General features: G+C 42.6%; 1 protein-coding gene across 3 annotated transcripts in view; it reads right to left on the bottom strand.

The window, feature by feature from the left end:
- Window positions 1-16261, bottom strand: part of ADCY10 (adenylate cyclase 10) — an 83371-nt gene that overhangs the window by 60318 nt on the left and 6792 nt on the right. For all 3 annotated transcript variants that reach the window (XM_025430471.3, XM_025430470.3, XM_025430472.3), the window contains exons 3-10: window positions 15576-15680; window positions 13805-13843; window positions 13466-13609; window positions 12354-12559; window positions 10307-10403; window positions 5497-5585; window positions 2232-2423; window positions 293-411 (exon numbers count right to left, since the gene is read on the bottom strand). In XM_025430471.3, coding sequence (XP_025286256.1) covers window positions 293-411; window positions 2232-2423; window positions 5497-5585; window positions 10307-10403; window positions 12354-12559; window positions 13466-13609; window positions 13805-13843; window positions 15576-15680 — 991 coding nt within the window. The remainder of the gene's footprint in view (window positions 1-292; window positions 412-2231; window positions 2424-5496; window positions 5586-10306; window positions 10404-12353; window positions 12560-13465; window positions 13610-13804; window positions 13844-15575; window positions 15681-16261) is intronic.

Genomic DNA, 16261 nt, shown 5'->3' with positions numbered 1-16261 from the left:
TTGGTAGTTCAACCTTTACCAAGAAGTAAGAGCAGAGAGACAACCCAATTAGATTTTCTTGCAAACCTGCTAAATTTAGACTTTTTAAGAGTGTCCTTTCTGCACTTTGCCTTTACTATCCCTCTATCCCTGCATCCCAGCTGGGTTGGCCCTGAATAATAAATACAAAAACAGAAGGGGTTCCAGTCAAGAACAGCCCTCTTCTTACTTCCTGTTCCCTGACACTTGTCTTATCTCCCCAGCTACTAAAAAACCTCAGGAACCACCAGATGGGATCAAGGTCAACACTCACTGGATTTTTTGAACCTGAGAGCAGAAGTCAAATATATCCACTGCACTTTCCAAGGCATGAGTGACCTCATCAGGAGCCTTTTCCCCAGGGAAGCCAAAGACACAGAGGAAGGAGCAGCCCTGTGAGGGAGAGAGTCAGCAAACATAGCTGGTGCATGGTGATCTTTATAGTGGACCAGTCCAAAGGCCCAGTGGAAGGTGGGCAGCAACTTTCACTTTTTGGATCACATTTCATCATGATTTCTCTCATATCTATTTTATTTTTAGCAAACTTCATATAATTTCTAGGGCATCAGCAACAGTAGGGCTCAAGCCTGAGGGGGGCTTGCTTTTCTGCAGAAATAATGGGTTGTACTGGGCTACATGAGCACTCACTTGTCTCTTCCCTTGCCGCCAAGATCTTATGCTACAAGGTGCTAAGTTTAAATCTGAGAAGCAGCACAGAGCAATATGCACCAGCACTGCAATCAGAAAATTTGTGTTCTCAGGCCACTTCACAATTATGGAAACTTGGTTAACCACACACTGTGAACCTCAGTTTCTCAATCTGCAAATGAATATAACAGACCTGTCAAGGTTGCTTTGGCTACTAGAATGAGGGTTGTGTGTGTGTGTGTGTGTGTATAGATACACACATATATAACTTTGTAAACTACTTTATAGTATATATACACCTTACATAATATATATTCCATATTTTATATAGAATATATACTGTATAGTATACATATATATACTTTTGTAAATTTAATGCTATATTTGTAAAAATATGTAACATTATATACACATAGAATGTAAACTTGATATATAGTCACATTTTGTAAACTGTAATGTTCTTTTCAGATATTTTATTATTCTTAGAGATAAAGGCTTAAACTGAGAGTGGTTTTTCTTGGCATAAATTTAACTGTTCCAAGCAGAGATTAAACTCTGAAGCTTGGCATTTTTAGTTTCAATCACCTAAAAAATTAACTCAGTCAGATGCTGTTGTCTCTAAGAAAAGAGCATAATAATTAAAGGACAATGGGCTACAGATTTCAGTCTGTATATGTTATATCCAGATGAAATGCAAAAGAGAATGCCTTGATTTCTTCAACCTTCTCCAAAAAGAGTCTAAGTGTCAGATCCTAGTTGGTGCTGGGCTCTGTCTTGATGGGAGAAAGGAAGCCCTGATTCAGGTTCTGTGTAAAGACTAGGGGGTAACCCTTTCTGCAGAATGCCCAATAAATGGATGAGTGAGTGTGAGTGAGGCAGTACTTTAGTGCTCTCCTCTTTCAATGCAAAAGCACTTGAGATGGGGAATCAATTCTCACTAGCACCTCTGTGGTAATTTGTCTATGACACGTTTTTCTCTGAATTAAGAGCAGATGAAAAACACCCAGAAGCTAGAGGTGCCACCTGCCCTCTCCCTCCCTGCCATGCCCCACCCCCACCCCCACGAAGCTGGAAGGGGAACTGGCGGTGTAGATACGGCAGGTAGGGATTCTTGAAAACAGGCTTCTGGGGTGTAATGGTTACTAGACACCATACCTCAAATGCCTGGGAGATGAGGGGGTAGAGATGCACCCACAAGGAGAGCTAGTAGAGCATAGCACTTGAGGACACTACCCTGGGAAGGCACACTACCCAGGTTTGAATCTAGCCCACTCTATTCCACACTAAGTGGATGATCATGAGCAAAACTTAATCTCACCTTGTTTCAGTGTCTCAGTGACTCAGCACCTACTCTTAGAGGTGAAATGAGTTAATAGGTGTAATGCATTGAGAACAATACCTGGCACATAGTGCCGAATCCACCAGATAAGCTATTTCTGTAATTATAAATAAAAATGGATATTTTTAGGTTAAAAGTGCCTCTTCTTTCCTTCATCAATGTCTATAGGTGTGAGTGCTAACTTTAAATTATTGGTAGGTTTCCACCCCCCTTAGTTCATATTTACCTTGTCAAACATGAAAACTTTATTGATTTGACCTCGGAAGATCCTCAGGACGGAACTGATGTGCATGCAGGCATCTTGGATGGCTGAGCCTATGACTTCTGCTTTGTCTTGGTCCTTAAACACCAGGTTCACAAACACAATCGTCACTGGGCGGAGCTCAGACAAATAACCCCGAAGCTGTTTGTCATCAATCTGTGGGGACAAGAGCAGCTTTCCTTAGCATGTGTCCTTGCCAGTGGACACAACTCCACCTCCCTGACTTTATCACTGCTTGGGAACTAGCTTTTGGAGATTCTTTTTTGTTTTTTAATTAATTAATTAATTTATTTATTTATTTATTCATGAGAGACACACACAGAGAGAGAGGCAGAGACACAGGCAGAGGGAGAAGCAGGCTCCATGCAGGGAGCCTGACGTGGGACTCGATTCTGGGTCTTCAGCATCAGGCCCTGGGCTGAAGGCAGTGCTAAACCTCTGAGCCACCTGGGCTGCCTGCCTTTGGAGATTCTATAGAAAGCTGAAGTTATCATAATGCTTGTGGTACAACATGGCAGAGTCAGCCCAAAGTCGAGCAGATGGAAATGGAATGCACTATTCAAATCTCTCCCAATGTGAACCTCCATACTTCCTAGTGAACACCACAACCATGAACATCTCACCCTTGCCCCAACTGCTAGCTCCCTAGTGCGAGTATGAGCCATCACAGAAACAGAAAGAAGTATTGTTCCTTTTGGCTCTCTTACAATTTAGGGACAAGAATAGCGTATTATGTAATCCAACCTTTTTTTTTTTTAAAGATTTATTTATTTATTTATTTATTTATTTATTTATTTATTTATTTATTTATGATAGACATAGAGAGAGAGAGAGAGGCAGAGACACAGGAGGAGGGAGAAGCAGGCTCCATGCTGGGAGCCTGACGTGGGACTCAATCCCAGGACTCCAGGATCACGCCCTGGGCCAAAGGCAGGCGCTAAACCGCTGAGCCACCCAGGGACCCCCTATGTAATCCAACCTTATATTTCACAGCCCAGGATAGTCCGTCTGGAATACTTTCTATTCTATCCCACTTTATCTTTGAAGGAAATAAAATCATATTATCCCCACTTCACTGATTAGATAACTAGGACATGGAGCAATAACACAAGTTCCCCAGGGTCACAAGGAACCCAAATCTCCAGGTTCCATTTACAGCTCACACCTGTATACCTGGGCAGTATATTTCATTCTGCTCCTTCTCTCCACATTCATCCACAACAGGCCCAGGGAAAGGAAAGAAGGGTGTTCCCAAATCATGCCTGCCTATCATCATTCTTGAATTTTGTTAAAGTTAAGTGCATAACAAACCAATGGAGGAAAATCTTTGCGTTTTCTCTTCAAATGGCACAAAAGTATCAGATGCTCCACGGATGATATAAAACATATCTTCTAGACAAAAGAGGGAATTGTGCATAGGAAATCCTGCAGTCATGCTTCCTAACTGTCTGGGACAGTCCTAGTTTCAGGTAATTTTATTCTCTTCATATAAGATGATTAAATAATTTCTAACAAATTGATGTGATGACTTTCTTTGATTTCACAAAAAAATCACTAAATAAAAATTAATATTAAATATTATTGAAGATTAAATCTAGCAAATAAACGAGTTGAAAATTATTCCATCAGACTGAGTGTTCTGAGTTATGATTTGAAAAATGCAATCTTTGCATCTCTGAGGAGTCTATTCTTTAGATGCAGGACCAGTCTTGGTTCTGTAGTGAAAGGTTTGTCTTTTGCCTCCTTTCAGCTCCCTTAACTGTATCTCTTCACCCACTGTACATCATTCCTACCCACAATTTTTCTGGTGACTCATGGAGTCTATCTTGTATCCCATTCCTGCAGACTTTGTTCTCAGCTGATTGCAGCTAAAGAAGCATAATGTAGTTATATCTCTTGGAGGTTGGAAGGGGAAGTCTTTCTGGAGCTTCAAAAATCTTGAAGAGTCAAACAATTGTAGATACTAGAGGTAGTGCTTCTAAATTGGGCTGAAGACGGAGGGGTATGTTCTGATACCACTTCCACTCACACTGTGAAGGCAGCTGCCCACTGTTCAGGCTTGCCTGAGATTTCCTCCAAGACAGAACTGCATTTTGATGGAATTAAGGGTTAAAACATGCATGTATTAGGAAGGTGTACAGCATGTGCAAAAAATGTAAGATTCAGGGGATCCCTGGGTGGCTCAGCAGTTTAGCGCCTGCCTTCAGAAGCCCAGGGCGTGATCCTGGAGACCCGGGATCGAGTCCCACGTCCGGCTCCCTGCATGGAGCCTGTTTCTCCCTCTGCCTGTGTCTCTGCCTCTCTTTCTCTCTGTCTCTCATGAATAAATAAATAAAATCTTTAAAAAAAAGTAAGATTCAGACAGAACAAAATTCAAATCCTAGCTACAGCTCTTACTTTATACCTCAGGAAAATTCCTGGTATCCTTCTGGGTCTTAGTTTTCTCACATATAAAATGGAAATAAAGATATCTAGCAAGAATTGTGAAGAATAAATACACAAGAGCAGAATGCCTGGCATATGGTGAGTGTTGAGATTCACATGAATTAATATATTTAAGAGAGCCTAGATCTAAGTGAATAAAAATGGAAAATTTTAGGGAATGGAGGTAGTTCTGGGCATTCTAATTATCTGTACTGTTAACTCCCAGAGCTCAAGATCTAAGGTGAGTGAGTTAGAGAAACAGCATACCAATGTTAATTCACTTGAGATCTTTCTGCTATGTGGCATATAGAAAGGGTGACCACATGTTATTTGCTTGGGAAAGATAGTTCCTATCTGCCTAGTTGTATAAAACACACAGTCCTGGTTTACGCCCATTGTCACAGTGTAATTATGAATAATGCCTCCTTTAATTCTTTTTTTTAAATTTTTATTTATTTATGATAGTCAGAGAGAGAGAGAGGCAGAGACATAGGCAGAGGGAGAAGCAGGCTCCATGCACCAGGAGCCCGACGTGGGATTCGATCCCGGGTCTCCAGTCTCCAGGATCGCGCCCTGGGCCAAAGGCAGGCACCAAACTGCTGCGCCACCCAGGGATCCCTCCTCCTTTAATTCTTAAAAGTATACCGATTTGAAGAATACATTTTGTAGTCACCCACACATGGAGAAAGTCAGCCCCATCTCTTAATTTAATGAAACATTTTACTAGCTACTGGTTTTCTTGATCTTTCCTGATGTCCAAGATCCCTGACACCTCAAAAGCCAATAAATTAAACTGTGCAAATACCTGCTTCAATATGCTTTCCATCACATATTTTTGTAGGGACAACTCCAGCTCAGGGTCAGACTCCAGCATGCACGCAAGCCTCAAGAGGTCTAAGAGAGCAGAAGGAGGAGCAGGATCAGAAAAGGAAGCGTGGTTCTGCAGAGCTAGAGACAAGAGCCTCCCAATCCCTGTTCCCTTAGTTGGTGGTCTTCACAGTCCAGTCAGGGGACTATGGGACACCTTGTAGCCAAATAGAACCAAGGAAAATCCACGAAGAAGTTCTTTGAAGTTGCAGGTTTCCCACAATTCAGTTGCATAGAGCTCAAAACCCTGTTACAGTTGTGGTTACACTTCAGAACTTGGGGAGACTTTTATTTACAGACTTGAGCTAAAGCTATTGCCACAGAGGATGCAAATAGACAGATGAGAGTATGACCACAGAAAAGGAAGACAGAATAAAGGGGACAACAGAGGTGAAAGAGGAGCACAGGTAAGATTCAGGAGACTTCTGATATCTGGGTTTCTGATCCCTGGTTTGATACCAACTCATTGTGTGGCCTTGGACAAATCACCTCATTGCCCTGGTGGTCCCTCATTTCCTCATCTGGAAAAAAACTCAGTGAGGTTTCTTTTTTTTTTTTTTTTTTTTAAGATTTATTTATTTTATTCAGAGAGAGAGAGAGAGACTGAGAAGCAGAGACACAGGCAGAGGGAGAAGCAGGCTCCATGTAGGGAGCCTGACATGGGGACTCGATCCCGGGTCTCCAGGATCACACCCCAGGCTGCATGCAGTGCCAAACCGCTGCACCACCAGAGCTGCCCTCAATGGGGTTACATAATTTTTTTAAAAGATTTTATTTATTTATTCATGAGAGACACACAGAGAGAGGCAGAGACACAGGCAGAGGGAGAAGCAGGCTTCATGCAGGGAGCCCAATGTGGGACTCGATCCTGGGACTCCAGGATCACTCCCTGAGCCAAAGGCAGACACTCAGCTGCTGAGCCACCCAGGTGCCTGGGTTTCATAATTTCTATGGTTCCTATCACTATGATAGTTAACAGTTCCATACTCTAGGCTAACAGGAAGTGATAGGAATGAGCTTGAAGAAACTAAAAAAAAAAAAAAAAAGAGAGAGAGAGAGAGAAAATGGTGATAGGTTTTCAGCATGGAACAGAATGACAATGCAAAAAAAAAAAAGAGATGAAAACTAAAAATGAAGTCTTAAAGAATATAAATTAAGAAGCAAATTCATTTAAAACTGTTTATTGAGTGTATTCAAAGCCTAGTATATTCAAAATACCATGCTAGGGAGCACCTGGCTGGCTCAGTGGTTGAGTGTCTGCCTTTGGCTCAGGTCATGATCCTGAGGTCCTGGGATTGAGTCCCACATCAAGGTTCCCCATGGGGGAGCCTGCTTCTCCCTCTGCCTATGTCTCTGCTTCTCCCTGTGTATCTTTCATGAATAAATAAATAAAATCTTAAAAAAAAGAAAAGAAAAACCCAAAATATCATTCTACGCACTACATAGGAATAAAAAAATAATTAGGAAGCTTGGGCTTTTTCCTGGAGGCACTTACTCATTGTATGTTCAAATATAACATATGTGGAAAAGTTAAAAAGGAAAAGAAAAGGTCAAATGGGTTAATAGATTATAAAGAGGAAGAAGTTGTCAATATGAAGTGGTTTAATCAGAAAGAGGTTCACAGGAGAACTAGAGAATCTTCCTGGATCTTTTTAAAAAATTTTGTTTATTTGAGAGAGAGAGATAGTGAGAGAGCAGGAGGGTGGGGAGAGGGAGAAGCAGATTTTCCACTAATCAGGGAGCCTGACATGGGGCTCCATCCCAGGATCCTGGGATCACTACCTGAGCTGAAGGCAGGAACTCAACTGACTGAACCATCCAGGCACCCCAAGAATTTTATTGGATCTTGAATGACTCTGGCATGGTACTAGGATTGAGGAGGCCATGCCTAGCAGAGGGACCAAGTCAGTGAAACTCAAGAATGAGCACAGTATGTTCAAGGATGGTGAAGATTCTCTCCTGGCTGTGAGTACCGGAGATTAAGAAGAAATGATATGGGGCACCTAGATGGCTCAGTCAGTTAAGCGTCTGGCTCTTGGTTTTGGCTCAGGTCATGATCTCATGGGTTTTGAGATAGAACCCCAAGTATGGCTATGCGATCCGCAGGGAGTCTGCTTGAAGATTCTCTCCCTCTGCCCTTCCTCCCTTCACTGTCTCTCAAATAAATCAATAAATCTTAAAAAAAGAAGAAGAAACCATATGGAACAGACTGTGGAGGGAGGTAAGGGGGCAGGAGTTATAAAGGTCTAGGTACTATAGTGCAATGTTATGGAGAAGTAGGTGTGCCTGAAGTAAAATAAAGAATTTGGCTGGTTTTTGGTCCTGGTACCTGGGAAGTAACTTCAAAATCTTGGAATTTCTCAAACAATGGGATTGTCTTTGTTCTTCATGGTAGGACCTTTGGACCACAGCTGAATTTGTGCTAATGAGGTCTCAGGATGGGGTTGGTTATGCTGAAAACAGCAACCATGGGAGGAGAGGGTTGGGGCTTTGAACCATGTGATATGGGCCTGACTTGTGACCTCTGAGGAGGGCAAGGGTTTAAGATTGAGTTTAATCACATGGCCAATGATTTAATCAATCATGCTGACTTAATAAAACCCCAATTAAAACTGAACACCCAAAGCCTGGATGAACTGGTTTTGGTTGGTAACCACACAATAGATGTGCAGGAAGGGTGCTATCCCTGAGGACACAGAAGCCTCATGGTAGGGACTCTTCAAACTTTATCCTATGTTCCCTTGATTTGGCTGGTTCTGATTTATGTCCTTCACAATAAAAGTGACATCATAAACATAGCACCTCCTTAAGATCTGGGAGTCATTCTAGTAAATTATTGGGGGGGGAACCCCTAGATTTACAGACAGTTGTCAGAAGTGTAGGTGGCCTGGTGATCCCAGAGCTGATTGCTGGTTGGTTGCTGAAGTTGCAGGAAGCTCTTGGAGAGAACTTAACCTATGAAATCTGTGCTAACTCCAGGTCCTAGCATCAGAATTGCTTTGTGATACTGCAGTGCCCAAAACAAAGCCTGAAAGAGGTTCTTCATTGAAGGCACCCATAAGACCTAGGAGATGGGATGAGTTAGATCTCAAGGGGTGTCACTGGACCTTCTTAATCTCTGGAGCTGTAGGGTTCTTGGCCATTCCTGGTCAAGTTTCCAACAGTTTCCCTCCTGTCCCACCTCCTGCCCCATTACATACTACAGCTTAGTAAAAGTATAATCTACTATTTTTAATGTTAGAAATATGTAAGGCTTGTACTTAGATGATGAGGAAGGAGAATGATTCAAAGATGCTCCTGAAGTTTCTAGTGTGGAGGAAGAAACAATTGCTGGGGAAACACAAGTAGCATAGAGTTTAGACATTGTCGAAATAAATTTCTAGGCCCATGCTGGAGCTGCTTCTTTTGCCTGTGGTCAGCAAACCAAAACTTCGGGAACTGTCATGTCCCTGAAAATGCCTCAGTTGACCAGAAATGCAGTGTATCTAGCCAGCCAATCCTCAAATGCAAGCCAACTCTCCATCTTTTCACCCCAAATAAGGTTGACTATGTGGCCCCAGACAGTTGGATATTTTCTTTTTGTTGCTTCCTTATTCTTTACTGTAGATCTTATAAAAGTTGCTTGTCTTCCACCCCACTTTGCAGGTCTCCTAAAGGAGACTCCACTTCATGAAGCATTCAAGATTGTTTGCATCATCTAAATTGACTTTAACAACTTTTTAATAATGTGTTAATGTTGGAGTACCTGTTTGACATCTAGTGGAGATGACCCAATGGCAATTTTTTTATGAGTCTAGAAATGATGACAAAAGTCAGGGCTGAATTCTGACAGTTAGAGCTGGGTCTTATGTGAGGCAAGCAACTTGCAAGACCATGACTATTGCCTCCTTAAATTTCATGCCCTAGGCTCCTCCTTTCTCCACCCTAGTCCCAGTCTGCTGAGAGTCCTAGGGAAGTCAGGCATAAATGAATAGAATGGATTTCCAAAAGGGGAGTAGGAAAGACTAGAAGGTCAAGGATAGATCCCTAGAATTACCAACATTTAAGGAACGGGAAGGAGACTAAGCAAAGGTAGTGAAAACAGGTGGCTTAAGGTGTAAAAGCAAAACTAGGAAAGATTATTCATGAACCCGAGGAAAGAGGCGAAGCTCATGTCCAAAGAAAGAGAGTAATCTAAGGCCAACCAGCTAGCATAAGGCATGAAGACAGGTCACCTGCTTTGGCAAATTGATGGTCATTGGCCCTGCCTTCAATGGTCTCAGTAGACAGGAGAAGTGGCTAGAAGCTAGATGTCAGGGGCTCAAGACTGAAGAGTAGGTGAACACATGCCCCCCCCCCCCACACTAGGCATATGCAATTTTTACCCAAGTTTATTGGGTGAATAAATAAGAGAAGATAGAAGAGGAAATACAGACATATAGGTTACTCTTCTAAGAGTTTTGGTGGTGAAAATTAGGAGGGGAAAGTAGGGTTCATAGAAGTTTTATTTTTCCTTAATCATGGGGCAGACTTGCACATGTTTGGAAAATGAGGGGGAAGGCTCATTGCCAGAGCAGAGGTGGAGGGCCTAAGGAGGGTTGTACTTGGAATCGCTGTAATTAGGCATGGGAAGAGGTTCCTTTTGTGTGCTGCTGAGGACTGGGAGGTGTATTGAGGAGGCCAGCCACTTACAATAGGGCCCTTGGTGTTCATAAGACCCTATTGACTACTGGTAGAGATAAAGGCTCTTGTCCACAGAATCTACTTACTTTTGTGGTCACCAGAAGGGTAATAATTCATGAAAGTCATACACTTTGTGAAAAATTCATCAAAGTTAAAAGTAGAAGGTGGTTTTAAGAAATTAACCTAAATAAAGAAAAAAAAGAGAAGTTTTTGGTTATTCTGAGGGTTGTCTCATTCTTTGAATAGAATTTTTCAGCAGAAAGGGCAGGGAGTATGCTTTTTCATGTCCAGGACATGGAAAACAGAGACTGGCATATCTAGACAACAAAGAAAGAAAAAAATAAAAAAGAAAGAAATCCAGATTTCTTTAATCTGGATGTGCTCACATTAAAATCTTTCTGATTAGTCCTTAAGGTCTCAAACTTTAGTGTGTACACACAAGGCCACATCAGGCAGCTCACCTGTGTACTTTTCCAACTCTTGGAACTTTTTTCTTTTTTTCTTTCATAACATTTCAATGTAAATAAAATCTGGTTAAACTATATATCATTTCTTTCTTATAAGGATAAGAGGACAAAGGGGCTGATGCCTAAAAATGTAGTAGGAGCATCATCAGCAATAAGATTCATATCAAGATCAGGATCCCCATGGATCTCCATGGTTCATGGAAATGGTACAGACTCACTTCTGTGGTGTTCTCGCCTCCCACCCCATATGAATAACCTTAGTCCAATCATGAGAAAGTGTCAGGCAATACCAAAGAGAGGAACATTCACTGAAATGGTCAATATTCTTATTGAGGGACATTCACCAAAATGGTCAATATTCTATTAAGTATCAAGGTCAAATAAGATAAGGAAAAACTGAAGAATTGCTATATATTGTGGAAGACTAAGTAAAAATAACAACAAAATGCAGTGTGAGATCATGGATAGAATCCTGGAACATTCCACCGACGATATTCAGTGGGAAACTGGTGAAGTCCAAAGAAGGGTTTTAATTAGTGAATAGTATCATACCAATGCCAGTTTTCTGGTTTGTTTTTTTTTTTTTAAAGATTATTTATTTATTTATTCATAGAGACACAGAGAGAGAATGAGAGGCAGAGACACAGGCAGAGGGAGAAGCAGGCTCCATGCAGAGAGCCTGACGTGGGACTTGATCCAGGGTCTCCAGGATCATGCCCTGAGCTGCAGGTGGCGCTAAACCGCTGCGCCACAGGGGCTGCCCAGTTTTCTGGTTTTGACTACTGTACTCTGATTATGAAAGATGTTAACATTGGGGGAAGCTGAGTAAGGGATATATGGAAACTATTGATTTTGAACTTTTCTGTGAGTCTAAAATTAATTAAAATTAAAACAATTTCTAAAGGTATAGGGAATGATTGAAGATGGGGAGTGGGGCATTGTGAGCCAGCGAGTTGGTGTAGCCTGGGGAGTATGGCAGGAAGAGTGATGGGTGGGTATGAGGGTGGTAGACTGATGCACGATATGGAAGAGCCTCTTGCCTTCACCAGCAGCTACCCAAATTCTCCACCTCCTCTCTGTCACCTGTTCTGGGTTCAGCTGGAGGCACAGCCCTCCTCTCTGCTGCATATGTTCCAAGTCCAGTTTCTCTAACTGGCCATATCCCAAGACAGTTCTGTTTATAGTTAGTCTCCAACTTCACCAAGGTGTTTGCTACTAGATGGGGCTGTGGGGAAAGCCTCTCTCCCCTCACTAAACAGCTGCCCCCGCTCGCCTCCTAACCTTACCCTCAGTGATCCCTGGCCCTGAGTTAGGAGGGTGTTGAGTAGCGCAAGTGATGGCCAATGGCAGCCCTCAAATGACAACCCTCTGCTCCCAGGGAATAGGCAGGAGACCCTTCCTGTTCCTTAAGCAAGGACACTAGCTCCACCAAAGGCCTCCATACCTAAAGTCCGTATCTTCAGTTAGCACAGAAGCCGAATCATTTCCTCTGGAATGTCCAGCCTTGGCTCCTGGACTAAAGCCTTGTAAGTCCAACTCAGGTGGTCTCCACTTGAGGAGCTTCCACCTCAGGAGCTTCATGGGACCAGCCTTCCCAGTGGCTTTCCTGCAGGCGACCCCTGGCACAGAGTCACAGAACTTTCTGCAAGCACAACATTGCACCTACCTTAACTGCTCTCTGATCTGGAATCCTCTCAATTTCGATCATGCTCCGGTCACAGAGCTGCCAGCAGTTTGGTGACAGAATGACATCGTTCATCTGTGCCATGTTCTGTGCCAGGCGCACATCATCTACTGCCTGACCAATCACCAGGAAGAAGTTGCGTGTTTCATCTCCAAAGACCAACATGGTGATGTGGCCAGCAGCCAGTGCTGGCAGGGAGGCAAGCACGAGAAGCTCTGGATTATTCCCCAGCAGCACTGGTTCTCAGGACAGTCAGAATCTTGATGTGACTGTACTACCTCAGAGCAAAATGTAGTTTCTAAGACTTTACACAGGAATCAGAAAATGCCTCTATGGGCCCAGGACTTCCAAAGCTCTTCTTTCTCCCAGAGCTAGAAAGTTGGCTACTAGTCTTCATCTTTCTGGACATTGCTCTCTAGATGGCCCCATCAGCCCCAAAAGTGATTTTATCTTTTCTTCAATTTACTTGTACTTCAGAGTAAGAGAATAACTTTAGTAACTCCTTTCAGAGAGGATATGTGTTTTGTCCGAGATGGAGGCTTTAACTAAGAAGAAACCTTTAGGGTTGAATTTCAGCAATAGGCAGAGGGGAAAGGAGTGGATATTTTGACAACTAGGTTCCCATTCCAACCTTGTGCCCTCTGATTGTTTTCAAGCTGAGAGCTGAAGCTTTTGGTACCTCAGTGACAGAAGACAGAATGCTGTGAAATATGACACGTATACAAAATGTGTATATGAACGACCTATAGGTGATACACAGTTCCTTTAAATTACTGTGATTGACAGCGGCAAGACCTGACAATACTAGCAGTAATAGTGATAACAAAGACTTGCAGAGTGGGTATTTATGTTAACTGCTTAAACTCACTTCTTGGAGCCTGTGAGGTAGATGTCAGGATTAGCCCAAATTCCCTTCACTAGTGAGGATGCCAAAACTCATTCTGGTTAGCCCAACCCCAAAGTTCAAGACACGATGGGTGGGCTGAGCCACTATGTTCCACCATATTCTGTGTTTTCTCTTAGGGAGAGAGACACCTCAGGGGTTGAGACCCATTTTCAGACTGCTGTAGCAGCTCCCCTTTCTCAGGACTTACCGATCTTGACTCGGATATCCAGGCCTTCTTCAGATTCCTGTGTTTCAAACAATCCATGGATCTCCAGGCTACATTTAATTACCACCGTGATAATGTTTTTCAGTTGCCTTCGCTCCACCTTCCAGAGGGCTAGCAGCGCATCACCTTGAAGAGACAGACACACTGGAGGGCTCCTGAACTGCCCTGAGGGCCAGTCTGTTTTGTCTGAAATCTATATAGACACTTCCTCTTCAGACATGCCTCAAGCCAGCCACCGCTTTCTGTGAAGCACCTCCTTTGTGAGAGCACAGGCACCTCGCACTCCTTCCTTACCACTCCCATCTCTGTGAGCCCCCATACCTGCAAATTTTAAGATGTCTCCTCCAAAAAGCAACACTTCTGAGGGGAAAAAAAAGAAAATAAGGTAAATCAAACTCTTAATTTCTTAAAACTAATAACAATTCATTCTCCATCCATGGAATAGAAATTCAGTCCAAAGAACAATTCAGAGAAAAAACTTATATTAAGGATGTCTGAGACAAGTCGCTTATACCCATTGGAGTGTGTTTCCTCAAGTATAGAATATACACATTGAACTAGATGATGCATATGCTCTGTTTCTGGGAATGCGAAAAAATAGAAAAGAAGGTGGGATTTCTGGGGAGGCCTGAGGATAACCACCTACTCCCCTGATAGTGGAATGCTTCTTACTGGTCAATCTATGTTATAAGCTGGGGCTTGAGTGACATGGGTGAGTGGATGAGTGACAGGATTCCATAGAAGTGAGAATCAGAAAATTGGGAAACCACCACTAGGGTCAACTTGGGTTTTGTATACTACCAACTTGTATTTTGTTTAGCCTTTATGACAGAAGTGGGCATTTTCCCCTCTTCTTTATGCATCATCACAAATTTGTTGAGTACCATTGTACTGAGTGGGACACAAACAGGAATTAGATACGGTTTCTGCTTTTAAGGAACATTAACTTTCGTCTAGTGGGTAATATTAAAATATTAACTAGGAAACTTACATCCTGATAAAAGACTAGACCTCGAGTTTACCTTAATAGAGTACATCTTTTTCTTCATGAATAGGTCAAATTAATAATACAAACAAGATGGCAGGCAGAGGTTGAAAAGTCAGTCGTGCTTCTAAATTCCTCATTAGAAGACAAAGCACTAATGAGTTATTTATAAATCACTTATCTATTCATACATGTAGTCTTATCTTAAAGACTACATTTGGGTTATGTTGATGCTCACTTTTTTGAGTAATTAAATATAACTAAAATTCTTTACTTTGTTTTTAAAGATTTTATTTATTTATTTGAGAGAGAGAGACAGAGAGAGAGCATGAACAGGGGATGGGCAGAGGGAGAGGGAGAAGCATGCTCCCCGCTTAGCAGGGAACCCAATGTGGGGCTAGATCCCAGGATCCTGGGATCATGACCTGTGCTGAAGTCAGATGCTCAACTGACTGAGCCATCTGGGCACACCTAAAGTTCTTTTTTTTTTTTAAGATTTTGTTTATTCGGGAACCCTGGGTGGTGCAGCGGTTTAGCGCCTGCCTTTGGCCCAGGACGTGATCCTGGAGACCCGGGATCAAATCCCACGTCGGGCTCCCGGTGCATGGAGCCTGCTTCTCCCTCTACCTGTGTCTCTGCCTCTCTCTCTCTCTCTCTCTCTGTGTGACTATCATAAATAAATAAAAATTAAAAAAAAAAGATTTTGTTTATTCATGAGAGAGGCAGAGATACAGACAGAGGGAGAATCAGGCTCCCAGTGGGAGCCTGGTGTGGGACTTGATCCCAGGACCCCGGGATCACACCCTGAGCCAAAGGCAGATGCTCAACCACTGAACCACCCAGGTGCCCTGCACCCCTAAAGTTCTTTAAAGGTAATCTCTAATTCAGTCTTTTAACTGGTGCAAAACACTCTTTCCCTCAAATAGTCTGTATTAGTGAGGTCTGGTTACATTCCTTTACTTACACTATATTATATTTCAAAAGAGATTGGTTTCTTACACATTTCATGAGGAAAATAAAAATAGCATTCTAACCGGTTATAACCAAAAAATACAGAGAAACAATAGGTGAAATATACTTAAGTCAGAAACCCATGGGGACACTTACTCTCCACTATTGCACTTATGTAGTGGTTGAGGATCTCCACCAACTGCTCAGCCCCTCGGTCCATGTACATGGCTGTGCTGAACTTCTCAGTCATTGCAGTAAAACCTGTAATAAATGTTCACCTAGTTTCCTTGGCTGCTTGGAGGAACCAAGCAGAGCCAGGAAAAGAGGAACTCACTGGAGAGCACTGCGCCTCAGCTTTTAAGAATGGGCAAGGTCTCTTCTCAATGATCTTCAGCTGGTCAAGTGTCAAATATGCAGCCTCCCCTATCTAAGCTTATTATTTTAGAGGGTCAGGGAAAGATGCCAGCTACTTCTTCCCTCCAAATTTCTCACCCTTTACAGGAAAGACCGCAATTCCTTTAACTGGTATAGAACCTTCATTCCATGGTAATGAAAACACACAAAATGTAAACACTCCTGAAGAGGTGACAAGCTTACTGTTAGGATGTAAACAACATCTGAAGAGACCATTTCCTGAGGTCTAGTTTGCCTAGAGGTGTGTGGGGCTTGGGAGCTAGATTTGGTGAAATTGGGCAGGGACATGGAGCCTAAAGTTCCAAGCATGGGACTGGGGCATCTTAAAGGTTTGCCCATGACTGGACATGCTGGGTAAGGGAAGACGAAAGGGCCAGGTACACAGGGTATCCCTCCTCCATTGTTTTCTTCATGGGAATATCTGCTGT

This window comes from Canis lupus, chromosome 7 (genome assembly GCF_003254725.2).
Source record: "Canis lupus dingo isolate Sandy chromosome 7, ASM325472v2, whole genome shotgun sequence".
Lineage (NCBI taxonomy): Eukaryota > Metazoa > Chordata > Mammalia > Carnivora > Canidae > Canis > Canis lupus.
This window is presented reverse-complemented; position numbering and strand designations above follow the sequence as displayed.